The sequence below is a fragment of the Schistocerca nitens genome, chromosome 2 (assembly GCF_023898315.1).
Source record: "Schistocerca nitens isolate TAMUIC-IGC-003100 chromosome 2, iqSchNite1.1, whole genome shotgun sequence".
Classification (NCBI taxonomy): Eukaryota; Metazoa; Arthropoda; class Insecta; order Orthoptera; family Acrididae; genus Schistocerca; species Schistocerca nitens.
Window position 1 is genome coordinate 612,275,373 of NC_064615.1, and position 16,717 is coordinate 612,292,089.

The following is a 16,717-nucleotide window of genomic DNA, read 5'->3' on the forward strand; positions in this document are numbered from 1 at the left end:
CTTCTCGATGTCAAAAAATACTCCTAAACGGCAGATGGTGATGGCGTAGGAAAGCTTGTTGTATAGACGCCTTCAGGAGGGCAAGGTTATCGAAGGTGGAGCGAAACCTCCTGAACCCACACTGAAAGCGACTAAGGAGTTGCCAGGATTCTAACATCCAGACAAGGTGGCGGTTGACCATCCGCTCCAAGGTGTTTCCCATGCAACTAGTGAGGGCAACACTACGGTAGCTACTCGGTCTTTCCCAGATTTTACAAAAGGAATTAAAACTACCACACGCCACGAGTCAGGAAAGTGACCTGACGTCCAAATGGCATTAAAAAGTGCGAGGAGGATTTCTTTGTTGGGCATTGTGAGGTGCCATAGCATACTGTAATGGATCCTGTCGTGATCAGGGGATGTGTCACGAGCTGCAGACAATGCAGAATCCAGCTCCCACATAGAAAATGTGCAGTTGTAAGCTTCATAAGAGGTGGACTGGAAGTCCAGACTACACCCCTCAACAACAGATCTATGGCGCTGGAAACCCGGATCCTGACTGATTGTTGCAGTAATCATGGCAAACTACGCTGCCATAAGTCTGGGCAATGTCTCGCGGATCCGTGTGGAGAGTGCCATTAGCCATTACAGAAGCCATGGGGCACCTCCCCTCCTCTCCCAGAAATTCTCCTGATGGTCCCCCTCACAATGGAACTTTTGGCGGAACGATTAATGGTGTTCAGGAACTGTTGCCACGACCTCTTCTACAGTGGCGCCTTACGACAGCGTCTAGGTGGTGGATTGAGTTACCATCTAATTCTCTGAAGTGAAACTTCTCCCCTGAGACAGCTGCAATTTGTAATAGTGTTACTATTTATCTCCGGAAACCTAAATTTTACCACTTTTGCTTGTTCTCCACGTTGTGTTTCTGATTTCCTGTCTTAGAATGCCCTTGATGGCTACAAATAACATGTCAGATGGATCTCATAAGCGATCCTTATTTGTCATCGGAACAAGTCTAAAGCCATTATGTTTTTAAAATGTACGGCCACGAAATAAACGTGGGTGCTAACTGATATGTATACCGACTGGATTCTCAAATTCAGTTTACGAGAAAAGCATTAAGCGTTATTATTGTTGATAATTTTCCGTAACGCCGCAATATTAAATTAAAATCTATAAAGCATACAAATCTCCCTACGGACACCACAAATGTATTGCAACCGTGAGATCCACGTATCATACAAAGCTTGAAATTTCACTACCAAAAGAACTTACTTGCAATCGTAGGAAATCGAAGCACACGGGGATTTCTCCCGTCTTTTAGATGCATTACATATGTTGCGATTACGTACGTTGCGATCTGTATGGAAGTTAATGGCGCCAGTGACATTTAATGAAACGCTTGGGAAAGTTTTTACATTATTGGACGGTTCTACACTATTCTATTACACTTACCTACACTCTATAAATACACAACGACACACCTCCCACATTTCCGCAAGAGAAGGGCCAAATTGCGTCGAAGAACAACACCCTTTCCGACAATGGCTGCACCCACCCTCTGGGATGTCACAACCAAAAATGCCATACCATACTAATTTCACCGGGCGAATTTCTTGCAGTCCATGGGGACCTTGTTTTCCTACTGTTAGTCGCGGAAACACGACGCCAGTCCTATGTACATCCCCAACCCTCTCACTCCTAACACTAACCAATAACCCTGGGTTCGGTGTGGGGCAGCGGAGGAGTGAAGTGGACTGCGGCATTCGTCGTGGGGTTGTGGACCCCTGCGGCTGCGGCGGGGACGGAACCTCTCCGTCTTTTCTAGGTCCCCGTTTCACATACAATACAATACATACAACACTAACCAGTGTTACATTAGACACAACAAAATGTAAGAAATTTGACCTCGGCAGTCTCATGACATCTTCAGAAATTGCAAGAAAAAATGGTTCAAATGGCTCTGAGCACTATGGGACTTAACTTCTCAGGTCATCAGTCCCCTAGAACTTAGAACTACTTAAACCTAACTAACCTAAGGACATCACACACATCCATGCCCGAGGCAGGATTCGAACCTACGACCGTAGCGGTAGCACGGTTCCAGACTGTAGCGCCTAGAACCGCTCGGCCACTCCGGCCGGCAAATTGCAAGACATTGAAATACCCACCGCTCAGCAAAATCATTCTACACCCTAAGAAAGATCGCTACAATACCACCAAAACAACTCTTATTTTAGTATTTTTAAGTATTTTATTAGACGACGCGGCAGTGCACCAAAAAGGATTTTAAATGGACGATGACGAATATGACGATTCAAAAAACACACAAGTTTCTGTCCCCAGTACATAAAAATGTGGAACACCATTCAAAACACTCGCTGCTGTTTAAAAGCTCATTCGAATGGTGACGTGAACAAATTCTGGACGACATCGAACAGTTTGTCGAAAATTTTTTGTTTGGAAAGACACTGCAAAATACGACAACAGATTTTTCTAAGAAAAAACGAAAACGTGTTGCTTATGGACTTCCGGTCTTCAGTTTTTAAGTACAAGAGTAAATGTCGGCAGGAGATCGAATTCTCTAAGAAAATTTGACGATATCTAAACTACAGCATTATTGAACTTTTCTGCGTACACCACTTAACACGGAATTCTGTTAACACTAAAAACAATTTCGGTCCCCTCAGTTTCATGGTATGAATTTTTCATCGTACTCTTCGTAGAAAATGTCTTGTCCTTTCTAAAATGCACATAACTAGTTAGATTTTGATTTACCGACACTCATTCAGCGCATAATATGTAATGTGTGAAAGCACATTTCAACAGAGAAACGCATTTTTTATTTGAATTTTAATTGTTTGTTTTATTCGTAAAACTTCAGTTTAGCAATTACTTTCCGTTTTCAGCACTTGGTCACAGCTCTATTTTTGCACCATTTAAAACATTAGCTCACTTGGAAAATTATTTCTGTACGTGCTATTGAGGGTGTAAGCTGTCAAGCTGTTTGGTTGTATATAACGTCTGACTACTCTACATATTTTTCAGCGTACATCACACGAACTGAACAGTTGCTTCTATTTGCCAGACCATAACAAAACATCGTGTCTGCCATTCCCTGTGTGTAGAAATTAGCTTACATTGTGATGGCAAGTGCGAAAATAAAACTTTTTTTTTCTTTTTTCTTAGTCATAAGTCTTCTGACTGGTTTGATGCTGCCCGCCTCGAATTCCTCTCCTGTCCCAAACTCTTCATCTCAGCGTAGCACCTGCAACCTGCGTTCTCAATTATTTGCTGGATGTTTCCAATCTCTGTCTTCCTCTACAGTTTTTGCCCTCTACAGCTCCCTCTAGTACCATGGAAGTCATTCCCAGATGTATTAACAGATGTCCTATCATCCTACCCCTTCTCCTTGCCAGTGTTTTCCACATATTCCTTTCCTCTCCGATTCTGCGCAGAATCTCTTCATTCCTCATTTCATCGGTCCAGCTAATTACCAACATTCGTCAGTAGCACCACATCTCAAATGCTTCGATTTTCTTCTGTTCCAGTTTTCCTACATCCCATGTTTCACTACCACACAATGCTGTGCTCCAAATGTACATTCTCACAAATTTCTTCCTAAAAGTAAGGCTAATGTTAGATACTAACAGACTTCTGTTGTCCAGGAATGCTCTTTTCGCTATTGTAAGTCTGCTTTGATGTGCTCCTTGCTCCGTCCGTCATGGGTTGTTTTGCTGCCAAGTTAGCAGAATTTCTACTCCGTGACCATCAGTCCTCATGTTTACTTTCTTGCAGTTCTTATTTTTGCTACTTTCTTAGATTTACTCGCAATCCATATTCTGTACTCATTAGACTGTGATTCCATTCAACAGACCATGTAATTCTTCTTCACTTTCACACAGGATTACAATGTCATCAGCGAATCGTATCATCATATCCTTTCACCTTAAATTTCAATTCCACTCCTGAAACTTTCATCTCTTTCCATCACTGCTTCTTCGTTGTATAGATTGAACAGTAGGGGAAAGACTAGATCCCTAGGATACACCCTTTTTAATTCGAGCACTTCGTTCTTGGTCGTCAATTCTTATCTTTCTTGGCTGTTATACAAGTTGTACATTACCCGTTTTTCTCTATAGCTTATCCGTATTTTTCTCATAATTTCGAACATCTTGCACCATTTGACATTGCCGAAAGCTTTTTACAGATCGACAAACCGTATGAACGTTTCTTGATTTTTCTTTAGTCTTGTTTTCATGATCAACCGCAAGGTCAGAACTGCCTCACTGATGCCTTTATCTTTCCTAAAGCCAAACTGATCGTCATCTAACACATCCTCAGGTTTTATCACCGACACGTAAGTCGTCCCACATGATAATATACAGAATGATGGAAAAGAAATATGAAGGTAAAACTGCAATGTAATAAAAATATTTGACAGTCTAATCACAACACAGCCCGGTTACAGCAGAACTAATGTATGCTCTGCACTTACCCAGAACCCTGAATACCGTTTACAGTAACAACACTAACAAATGTTTACTGCACGTTGTATCGACGGACAGTAAAAAAGGAGTGTGTCCTCATTTGCTCACTGCATTCTATACGTTATTCGTAGTAACAAACAGCTTACAATACAAGAGATGTGTTTCACACTAGCGAAGAAAAGCAAATGGTCATAGTTCTTAAGGTACGCATTTTGGAGCCTGTATTTAGTGGACTTTTTGGCTCGTTTTTCGTTCATATACCTCCTCTCATTTATACTATTTCCAATGACACACAATTAGCGCAAAGGCGTTATTTTGGCAATGTCATACAGTCCAGGGTGTAAAGTTACGTTCTGATGTGTTAATTTGCAAAGTTTCACTATTCAAACCCCCCCCCCCCCCACACACACACACACACAATACCTCCTCGTATGATGACGTTAGTCGGAGCACAAGCTCCGATATGTCAGAAAACCAACAATGGCTTTGTCAGTGATTCATAAAATTCCCAAGCTAGCGTTGAAAGATTTAAGCATTAGGGTTAGATCCTCGCTCCTCCCGAATCCCAGGCCATTGTCTCCATAGGAGGAACTTGGCCTTCCATTGCCTCCATATGGGAAACTTGCTCGCTGAATGATGTGTGCACTAATCAACATCCCTTGATTCCATTAGTGAACCAAAAGAACCGCCAATAGCCTCTTCAGAACAGTAACCGGAGATTTTATGACAGGAATGCGTTAAAGTTTCTCGAAGGTTCTACTTATTGTTGTTTTTGTGGTCCTCAGTTCAAAGATTACAATGAAGAACAGCTGCCAAGATGAGAAACATAGAAGCAGATATCCTGGGTGTAGAAAAGCAGCTTAAATCACTTAATAAAGGCAAGATCTCCGGTCCAGATTGTATACCAGCCAGGTTGCTTTCAGAGATTGCTGATAAAGTAGCTCCACATTAAGCAATTATATACAACCGCTCGCTCACAGAAAGATCCGTACCTGAAGACTGGAAAATTGCTCAGGTCACACCAATACACAATGAGGGAAGTAGGAATAATCCACTGATTTACAGGACCATATCTTTTAACGTCGATTTGCAGTAGGGTTTTGGAACATTTACTGTGTTCCAACATTATGAAGCATCACGAAGAAAATGATTTATCGACACATAGCACGGATTCAGAAAATATAGTTCTTGCGAAACACAACTAGCACTTCGTACTCATGAAGTAGATGAGTGCTATCGACAGGGGATGTCAAATTCATTCAAAATTTTTAGATTTCCAGAAGGCTTTCGACACCGTTCCTCACAAGCGTCTTCTAACCAAACTGTGTGCCTATGAAATATCGCCTCAGTTGTGCGACTGGATTCGTGATTTCCTGTCAGAAAGATCACAGTTCGTAGTAATATATGGAAAATCATCGAGTAAAGTAATATCCGGTTTTCATCAAGGAAGTGTTATAGGCCCTCTATTGGTTCAAATGGCTCTGAGCACTATGCGACTTAACTTCTGAGGTCATCAGTCGCCTAGAACTTAGAACTAATTAAACCTAACTAACCTAAGGACATCACACACATCCATGCCCGAGGCAGGATTCGAACCTGCGACCGTAGCGGTCGCTCGCTTCCAGACTGGAGCGCCTAGAAACGCACGGCCACTCCGGCCGGCAGGCCCTCTATTGTTCCTGATCTATGTTAACGGCACAGGAGACAATCTGAGCAGCTGTCTTGGATTGTTTGCAGATGATACTGTCATTTAACGTCTTGTAAAGTCATCAGATGATCAAAACGAATTGAAAAACTATTTAGATAAGATATCTGCATGGAGCGAAAAGTGGCAATTTATCCTGAACAAAGAAAAGTGTGAAGTTATTCACGTAAGTACTAAAAGACATCCGCTAAATTTCGATTACGCGATAAGCCACACAAATCTGAAGGCTGTGAATTCAATTAAATACTTAGGGATTACAATTATAAATAACCTAAATTGGAACGATCGCATAAATAATGTTGTGGGTAGAGAAAACCAAAGACTGCGATTCATTGGCAGAACACTTAGACGGTGCAACAGGTCTACTAAAGAGACTGCTTACACCATGCTTGTCCGCGCTCTATTCTGGAGTATGCTGTGCAGTGTGGGATCCGCATCAGGTGGGACTGACGGATGACATCGAAAAACTTCAAAGAAGGGCAGCTCGTTTTGTATTATCGCGAAATAGGGGAGGTAATGGCACAGACATGATTCGTGAATTTTACTGTCCATCTTTCACTTCCATACATTGATGCACTCCATACAAATACTTGCAGAAAAGACCTCCTCACACTTAAATCTGTACGCGATGTTAACAAATTTCTCCTCTTCAGAAACGCTTCCCTTGCCATCGCCAGTCTACGTTTTGTATCCTCTCTGCTTCGACCATCATCAATTATTTTGCTTCCCAAATAGCAAAACTCATCTACTATTTTAAATGTGTCTCATTTCTTAATCTAATTCCCTCTGCATCACCTGATATAATTCGACTACATTCCATTATCCTCGTTTTGCTTTTCTTGATCTTCATCTTGTATCCTACTTTCAAGACTGTCTGTTCCGTTCAACTGTCTTCCAGGTCCTTTGCTGTCTCTGACAGAATTACAGTGTCATCGCCAAATCTCAAGGTTCTTATTTCTTCTGCCTGGATTTTAATTCCCACTAGATTTTTTTTCTTTCCTTTACTGCTTGCTCAGTATACAGATTGAGCAAATCGGGGATAAGCTACAACCCTGACTAACTCCCTTCTCAACCACTGCTTCCCTTTCATGCCCCTCGACTCTTATAACTGCCATATGGTTCCTGCACAATCAGTAAATAGCCTTTCGCTCCCTGTATTTTACCCCAGCCACCTTCAGAATTTGGAAGAGAGTATACCAGTCAACATTGTCAAAAGCCTTCCATAACTCTACAAATTCTAGAAACGTAGGTTAGCCTTTCCTTAATATATCTTCTAAGATAAGTCGTAGGGTCAATATTGCCTCACGTGTTCCAGCATTTCTACTGAATCCAAACTGATTCTCCCTTCTACCAATTTTTCCATTGTTCTGTAAAGAATTCGTGTTAGTATTTAGCAACCGTGACTTATTAAACTAATAGTTCGGTAATTTCACACCTCCTTTCTTTGGAATTGAAATTATTATATTTTTCTTGAAGTCTGAGGGTATTTTACTTATCTCATACATCTTGTTCGCCGTATGGAAGAGTTTTCTCTTGCTCTCCCGAGGCTATCAGTAGTTCTAACGGAATGTTGTGTGCTCCCGTGGCTTTGTTTCGACTCAGGTCTTTCAGTGCTCTGTCAAATTCTTCACGGAGTATCATATCTCCCATCTCATCGTCACCTACGTCCTCTTCAATCTGTATAATATTGCCGTCACTTACGTCACCCTCGTGTAGACCTTCTACATACTCCTTCCACCTTTCTGCCTTCCCTTCTTTACGTAGGACTTGTTTTCCATCTGATCTCTAGATATTCATTCTCTTTTCGCCAAAGTTCTCTTTAATGTTCCTGTATGCCGTATCTATCTCATCCCAATGATATATGCTTCTACATCCTTAAATTTGTCCTCTAAGCATTGCTGCATAGCCATTTTGCACTTCATGTCGATCTCATTTTTGAGGAGTTTGTATTCCTTTTCGCCTTTTCATTTGCTGAATTTTTATATTTTCTCCTTTCGTCAATTAAATTCAGTATGTCTTCTGTTACCGAAGGTTTTCTACTAGCTCTCATCTTTTTACCTACTTCATCCTCTGCTGCCTTCACTACTTCATCTCTCATAGCTACCCATTCTTCTTACACTGTATTCCTCTCCCCTGTTCTTGTCGATCCTTCCCTCATGCTTCCTCTGAACCTCCTTACAACCTCTGCTTAAGTCAGTTTATTTTGTTCCGATCTTCTTGAATTCCTTCCTCTTTGCAGTTTCTTAATTTTTAACCAACAGTTGATAACCAATAAATTGTTGTCAGAGTGCACATTTGCCCCTAGGAATATCTTACAATTTAAAACCTGGTTTCTAAATTTTGGCTTACCATTATATAATCTATCTGAAACCTCCCGGTGTCTACAGGTCTCTTCCAAGTATACAGCCTTCTTCCATGATTCTTAAACCAAGTATTAGCTATGATTCAGTTAAGCTCTCCGCAAAATTCTACCAGCCGACTTCCTCTTTCATTTCTTACCCCCAGTCCACATTCACCTACTACTTTTGATTCTCTTCCTTTTCCTAATGTCGAATTCCAGTCCGCCACCACTATTCTATTTATACAGTGTATACAGTGCTAAATTTTTAGATAGTGTAGGGAACTATTTGTCTATATGATAATGTATCCACATATGTGTGAGACTTACTGCTGAGCGGGACGTTGGTACCCAGGAAGACGACGGCGATGTCGTTGTAGAGGTTGTTGGGGTTGTATTCAGGGTGCACCGTCGCCGACCTGGTGACGATGGTCACGCGGCTAGGCTCAACAGAGCTGCGACTGATGGCTCCTAGGCTCACCTCCCATGTGCTGTGCCTGTCACAGCAAAAGAATGTTTCAGCACAGGTTAGCGTGACGAAGTAGGTTGGCAACACTGCGCCGACGCGGACTCTTCGAGTATTTGCTGCACTAAATAATTATAAAAAGCGTTGTTATTAAGCTATTTTTAAACGTGTACAGGTGTTATGAATATAATATAAGTGTTGTTGAATTAGTGTAAGTGTTAGTGAAGTATAAAATAAGATTAAACTGGGTAAGAAGCGTATTTTTCTTCTCGCGCCTGTAGCACGAATCCTAGGCCTAATTTCACGCGCGCGAATCGTAAGTAAGCAGTGAATTAAACTTATAGATAAACGTTTCCAGTTGGTATAAATATAATATAAGTGTTGTTACATTACTGGAAGTGTCAGTGAAGTGTTAAAGAAGATTAAACGGGGTAAGAAGTTTATTTTCCTTCTCGCGCCTGTAGCACGGATTTTAGGCTTAATTTCACGCGCGCGTATCGTAAGTAAACAGTTATATGTAATCACCAGTTTTTTTATTCAGTACTCTTTCAATTTATTTATATCTGCCTGAATAGTTTCTAGGGTCCTTTGTTTACGTTTTAGTCACTACTTACATCAGCTTATACGATTTCTGTTTTTATCATGAGTGAGAAGTGTGTGACATGCCGTAGGATCGTTAGTTCCGGGGTATGGTGTGATGGGTGCTGTAGTTTCTTTCATTGGGGCGAATGTAGTGGCGTGGGAAATGGGGACATAAATGTGGCTCACCAGTGGTATTGTAGGATCTGCAGTAGAGATAGGAAAATACTGGAACAGGAAGGGAAAATTGCAGCTCTTCAAGCTGACCCAGACAAGGCAAGGGAGGATCTGGACAGGTTAAAGAGGGAGAAGGGGGAACAGAGGTGGGAAGTGGCAACAGGTAATAGGGGGAACAGGCAAAGGAGAGCATCAGACAGCTTTGTCATAAATCTTGAAAATAGATTTGACCTGTTGCCTCAGTCAGAATCGGATGAGCCTCATGTAGCTGAAGCTGTAGAAAGGGCACAACAAGCTTTCAAGGACTTGAAAAAGGTAGGGAAATTTGTAAAGAGAAAGAAAGTTCTGTTGTTAGGTAGTTCCCATGGTAAAGGTGTTGGCCAACTACTGCAGGAAAATCTAGGTCCAGAGTACCAGGTCACAAACTTTTTCAAGCCTAGTGCAGATCTGGGTCAGGTAACAGAGGATATAGGTGTTTTATGCAAGGATTTCACAAAGGATGATGCCGTGGTTATAGTGGGTGGTCCGGGAAATAGCATTGGCAGAGACTCTGAATATTCCATAGAGAGTGACCTGGTGAAGATAGCATCAGCAACGAGGCATACGAGTGTGGGATTTGTGTCTGTGTTGAGACGCCATGATCGGCCTCATTTGAATTCCGTAGGGAGGGTGAACTTGGAGTTGGAGTGGCTGCTTAGGACGGATATAGAGTCCCATATAGGTTTGATTCCTGCGGATGCTATCGATAGGTGGGACTACTCTAGGCATGGCCTTCACCTCAATAGGAAAGGGAAGGGAAAACTGCCCGGGTTGACTGCAGAAAACTTAAGGGGGGACACTGGCACAAGTGGTAAAATACCAGTGGTCACAGGTGTCAGAGGGATGCCTTTTTTAGGATAGGGAAGGGGGAAAGAAAACGAGTTTTAAGAGAGATTGGCAGACACACTCAGTTTGAGAAAACAGATGAACAGGAGTCAGATTTTATCATACAGCCTCCATTTAAACAGTGTTTAACAGAAAGTAATCAGAAACTGCCAGTTCATCTTCGCCAAAGCAGTTACAATCCCATTAGTTTGCAGTATCAGTTATCCTTATTACACCAGAACATTCCGGGACTTAGAAATAAAGTTGATGAACTACTCATTTGTATCGATGAAATGAATTCATCTAACCAAATTGACATAATCTGCCTCTCTGAACATCAAGTGACCACTGATATAGATATGTTAGACATTTCAGGATTTAAGCTAGCTTCCTACTTCTTCAGAGTAGATATGGATGGAGGAGGAGTTGCCACATTTATCAAAAACTGCCATAAATTCAAGAACATTGACATTAATAAATTCTGTTTAGAGCAGCATCTAGAAGCATGTGCAACAGAAGTAGAGTTCCATAACAGATCCTACATAATAATAACTATTTACCGAGCACCTGCAGGAAATTATAATCTATTCTTAGATCATCTAGAAGCTCTTTTGGGTTATTTAACAGGAAGAAACAAAGAAATTTTGGTTGCTGGTGACTTTAATACAGATTTTCTAATGCAATCTTCCAGTAAACATTTACTGCAGTTAGTAATGTTGTCTTTCAATCTAACTCACACTGTAAACTTTCCAACTAGGATCACTATATCCTCAAGGACAGCCATTGATAACATTTTTACAGACAAATCAAAGGAAGAAAATCATATCATAAAACCTGTTATAAATGGACTATCAGATCATGACATGCAGCTCCTCGTTTTAGATGTAAATTCTAAGCAGATTATCAAGACTGCTAAATCTGAGTACAGGAGAGTAGTCAATCAACCAAAAATTGAGTGTTTTAGAAAACTGTTCAAAGATATGAACTGGAAAGATGTTTATAGTGCTCATGACATGAATGAAAAATATAACACATTCATGAACAATGTCAGTACCATGTTTGAAAACTGTTTTCCTCTAAAAGTTACTCAAATTAAACAGAAGTCTATAATAAAACCATGGATTACACAAGGAATAAAGATTTCCTGCAAGACAAAAAGGAAAATGATCTGTCGACCAAGAATAGCTCCAATGCTGATGATTTAGCTAAATACAAGGAATACTGTAAAACATTAAAAAAAGTAATTCAGAAGTCTAAACAAATGCACTACGAGAAGAAGATAGCAATGTCAGGGAACAAAATGCCAGGGAACAAAATAAAAACAATATGGGATATAGTGAAATAGCAGACTGGTAGAACCAGAAAGGAACAGGAGCAAATAGCACTAAGGGTAGATGACACATTAGTAACTGATGGGCATAGTGTAGCAAATCTATTTAACAAGTACTTTATATCCGTTACTGATAGAATGGGACTTTCAGGATCAGTAAATAAAGCCCTTGAATATCTGAAACTAGCCTTCACAAATAGCTTCAAGTACATGAATATATTACTCACTTCACCAAAATAAATAACGTCCATAATAAAATCTTTAAAAACAAAGCATTCTAGTGGGTACGATGAAATATCAACAAAGTTAATTAAGGCATGTTCTTGTGAGTTTAGTACAATTCTAAGTTTCTTGTGTAACCAGTCAATTACAACTCGGACATTTCCTGACTGGCTAAAATATGCAGATGTTAAGCCTCTATTCAAGAAAGGGGATAAAGAGATACCATCAAACTACAGACCGATTTCACTTTTGCCAGAATTCTCAAAAATTTTAGAAAAAGTAATGTACAGGCAGCTTCTTAACCATCTGACCACAAATAACATATTATCAAGAACATAGTTTGGATTTCTGAAGGGTTCTGATATCGAGAAGGCTATTTACACCTACAGTGAAAATGTACTTAATTCATTAAATAACAAATTACAAGCAGCGGGTATTTTCTGTGATTTGTCAAAGGCATTTGATTGTGTGAACCACAACATCCTTTTAAGTAAATTAGAATTCTATGGTGTCACGGGCAGTGCTGCAAAATGGTTCAAGTCATACCTCAGTAACAGGAAACAAAGGGTGTCAGTGCAAGGGACTAGTGAATTAAGTCATCAGTCATCATCAGAATGGGAAGAAATTACATGTGGTGTCCCACAAGGATCCATCTTAGGGCCATCGCTTTTTCTTGTGTTACACTGCCAGAAGCAGAGTTCGTTTTGTTTGCAGATGACACAAGTATTGCAATATATAGTATGTCAAGTGTAGTTCTAGAAAGATCTGCTAATGATATTTTCATGGATATTAATAAATGGTTTCAAGCCAACTCACTGACATTAAACTTGAAAAAGACTCACTATATGTAATTCAGAACCTGTAAGAGGTTTCCACCCAGCATATGCATAAAATACGAAGAAGAGCAGATAGAAGAGGCTGACAGTCTTAAATTCCTGGGATTACAACTTGATAATAAATTCAGTTGGGAAGAGCACACCACATAACTGCAGAAACGCCTTAACAAAACTGTATTTGCAATTCGAGTGTTAGCAGACATAGGCGACATAAAAATGAAAAAGCTTGCATACTTTGCCTACTTTCATTCCATAATGTCATATGGTATATTTTGGGGTAACTCTTCAAGTCAAACAAAAGTTTTCGGAGTCCAAAAGCGTGTAATACGTATTATTTGTGGAGTAAATTCACGGACGTCCTGTAGAAACCTCTTCAAAGAACTGGGTATACTAACTACTGCCTCTCAGTATATTTACTCATTAATGAAATTTGTCCTAAATAATATATCTCTTTTTCCAACAAACAGCTCAGTTCATACATACAATACCAGGAACAAAAATGATCTGCACAAGGACTTAAAAGCACTTACTTTAGTTCAAAAAGGGGTCCACTACTCAGGAACACTCATCTTCAATAATTTGCCAGTAAACATAAAAAATTTAGTTACAAATAAAGATCAGTTTAAAAGGAGCCTGAAAGACTTACTAGTGGTCAACTCCTTGTACTCCATTGACGAATTTTTTAATAGAAACAAATGATGTATTGTATATATTCATACTATTAGTATTGTTATTTCAGCTTAAAAAAAAATGACATGTTCCACATCCACGAGGATCTCCTCAGCACGGATCTATGGAACGAAAACTAATCTAATCTAATCTAAGTAAGAATATACTGACTTAATAGCATTCAGGAGAATTTTCTTCCTTCTTCTTTTTTTCGACAGTGTTAATCTATACTATTATGGACGGTGCTGTACTCAAACTTTGGCAATTTTACGTCTGTTTTACTTTTGTCGCCAGATACTCTTCCTGACGCCCAAGTCATTTGTTACCTCAGGGAGGGAAGCCGTGTGCTCAACTTGTCTGTGGATCGCGTATTTTGTATCTGCACAGGACGTGAAAACTCCGCGAACCGTCGCTGTCAGCACAAATGTAAACTGTACTAGCTGACGGTAGCTCGACTACATATCCGGGGAGCTGAACCACGGAAGAGGGAAAGGAAACTCGACATTCGAGTCGATCTACCGGGGATGCAAAGAGTCTGAACAATGCGTAGGGACAAGTGTAGAGAAATACACAAAACGTGACCAGCGCGAGGAACTGAACAACGAAGCACGCGGGAACAGAGCAAGGTGCGAGGTGAGGGCCCGAGCCAAGGAAGTGTAAATCAGCTTAAGAATGCAGCTCCGGTCTATCACTGCCGACAGGTAAACTCCTGGGTCAGTGGTTCTGCCTATAGATGCTTTGAGCGCGCCTTCATTGGAAGCGTGGCGCACCATTCTGCAGTGAAACCCACGCCACATCTGCGTCCACATCGATGTCCACAGGCGGGAATGCTAATTCTGTCACCCCTGAAAAGTTAACGGAGCGGCGGGAGAAGGTGCAGGCTGGAGTAACGGATGGTCCGTCTGCATCAGTGGGGATGAGAACAAATCCACGGGCGAGCGGCAAAAGGAAGGCACTGGTTCCAGTTCCATGTAGTCCGAAGTGGGAGTCGCAGGATCAACACCGCACTGCCCTATTTTGTGGATGAAAGGATGGCAAAGGAAACGGCGAGGGCGGTATGCACGCTGCATCAATTTAGTCTACGGTTAGAAATATGCCAGATCGACACAGTCGCCCTGCTGATACGTAAACCCATTTATGCGAAGCAAGAGCTGTTGAGGGCTCTGGGAGGGGGCGGGCAGGGGTGGAGGGGAGGCTTCTCTCTAGGCACTTGGCCCGCCTTCAGAACAGAGTGTGAGAGCAGAGTTACTCCGCATTCTGTTTGAGCAGTATCTGCATCTGCTCGTGCTGCAGCTTTCGTTACTGTTCCTGGAGGTGCAAATGCTCCTACTAGCATCGCAAAAATGCCACCTCCGTGATGGCCACCAATTAAAACTACAAAAGAGAGAAAAGGAAAAGCGCCACATGCATAACAATATCCTACCTCGCCACTTTTGCATCTGCACAGGGGTGACAGCGCCGCAAAACCGCCACGCTCGGCACAAATGGTTGCAATCTACACTAGCTGACTAGAAAGCCCATGACCTGAATCCCCAAAAGAAGGAATGAAAATTCGACATGTGAGCTGATCTATCGGAGAAACAGAGTCTGAACACTGCGTAGAGACAAACGTGGACGAAAACACAAAACTCGCGCTGTAAATAGCACTGAACATCTAAGTAAACGGAAATAATGGAGGACAGGTCCTAGGTTGTTGAAATCACTGTAAGAACTGACGGACGTGAATTATCGCCACCCACAGGAAAACACATGGATCAGTGGATCTGTAAAACTGAGAACTTTGGATGATGTATGACGCTGAACTGCAATTTCATCGCACAGGCGGCAAGGATAGTAAACAAGAGACATTTCGATACCAGGACATAAACTATTTGTGAATTTCATTCCGTGTACTCAATTGGACCGTAAATACGCCTCGCACACAGAGGCGAGAACGTCATATACACATGTCAGCATTTGAGAAAGAGTGCGCTGATGGGCTCAAAGAAGACGGTTGGAGTAATCGACGCATTGTTCGACATTTGAACAGGAGCGATGCTATTATTCGATGACGGTAACAGGAATTGGTGGACCAAGGCTGAACTGCGTGCTAGGTGGGTAACCGTAATTAAGTCTGTAAGTTGTCTTGGTGTCCTGTGGTTAAGTACAGAAACTATAAATGCATAGTGCCATGTATTGTAATTATCATTGTGTCTCCCAGATTTTAGTTATGTTTGATTGTGTCGAAATCATTTAATTGCTAATTTCTCGTTTGAGCTTTGCTTGTAGAACTAAACTGGGGTGAAAACTAAGTTCTGTTTAACTGTTATTGATCTATTGCAAGAAATTTTATGTATATTTGTTAAGCAGAACTCATTCATGCACAACCCCCAGTCCTAATCCAACGCCACTGAAATGCTACGTATCCATATCTAAATATACTTTTGGCAAATAGAATAACAACACCGGGAAGGATAGCAAATAATGAAACTTGCGACTGGTTTTCGATTATGAAGTAGGGGACTGGACGTAGAGCTGGGGGCTGGTAGTCCAACCGGTCTGCTGCCAGCGCCGCTCTGGCGAGGCAGTTCTTGCCGAATGACTGTGGGAAACCTGTATCAAAACTGTTGTCTCGCTTGACAAGAGCTTCATCTGTCGTTATTTCCACCGCCTCTTTGATCACAGACTCTCAGATCCCTTTGGCACTGTACAGCACTATGACCTGTTCGAAGTTGTCATAAGGTGTGTCCGTCATTGTTTCTCTGTTCTGCAAATTTCATATAAAGGAACTCTTTTTGTACGCTGCACCCAGTGCCACATGATAATGCAGAGTGTTTGGTCTATCTACAACTAACACTGCAACGCCTAGTCGGTTGTAATGGACGGCTCCGTATTTTTAATTCTGCTATTATTCGGAAAAACACGGTTTATTTACCCCTCTAGATAGGCTTTTTTCTGGAGGTATCGAGCAGGAGTTATAGTCCGGTAGTTCGATAGATATGCTGTTTCTCTCAGATACTCGACCTGTACATCAGGATGGGTAGCACGAAGCTTTCATTTGGCAAAGTCCTACAGCTCCA

General features: G+C 41.3%; 1 protein-coding gene across 1 annotated transcript in view; it reads right to left on the reverse strand.

The window, feature by feature from the left end:
- Positions 1-16,717, reverse strand: part of LOC126235198 (brachyurin-like) — a 52,701-nt gene that overhangs the window by 26,028 nt on the left and 9,956 nt on the right. The window contains exon 3 of the mRNA XM_049943927.1: positions 8,846-9,012. Within this exon, the coding sequence (XP_049799884.1) occupies positions 8,846-9,012 (167 nt within the window). The remainder of the gene's footprint in view (positions 1-8,845; positions 9,013-16,717) is intronic.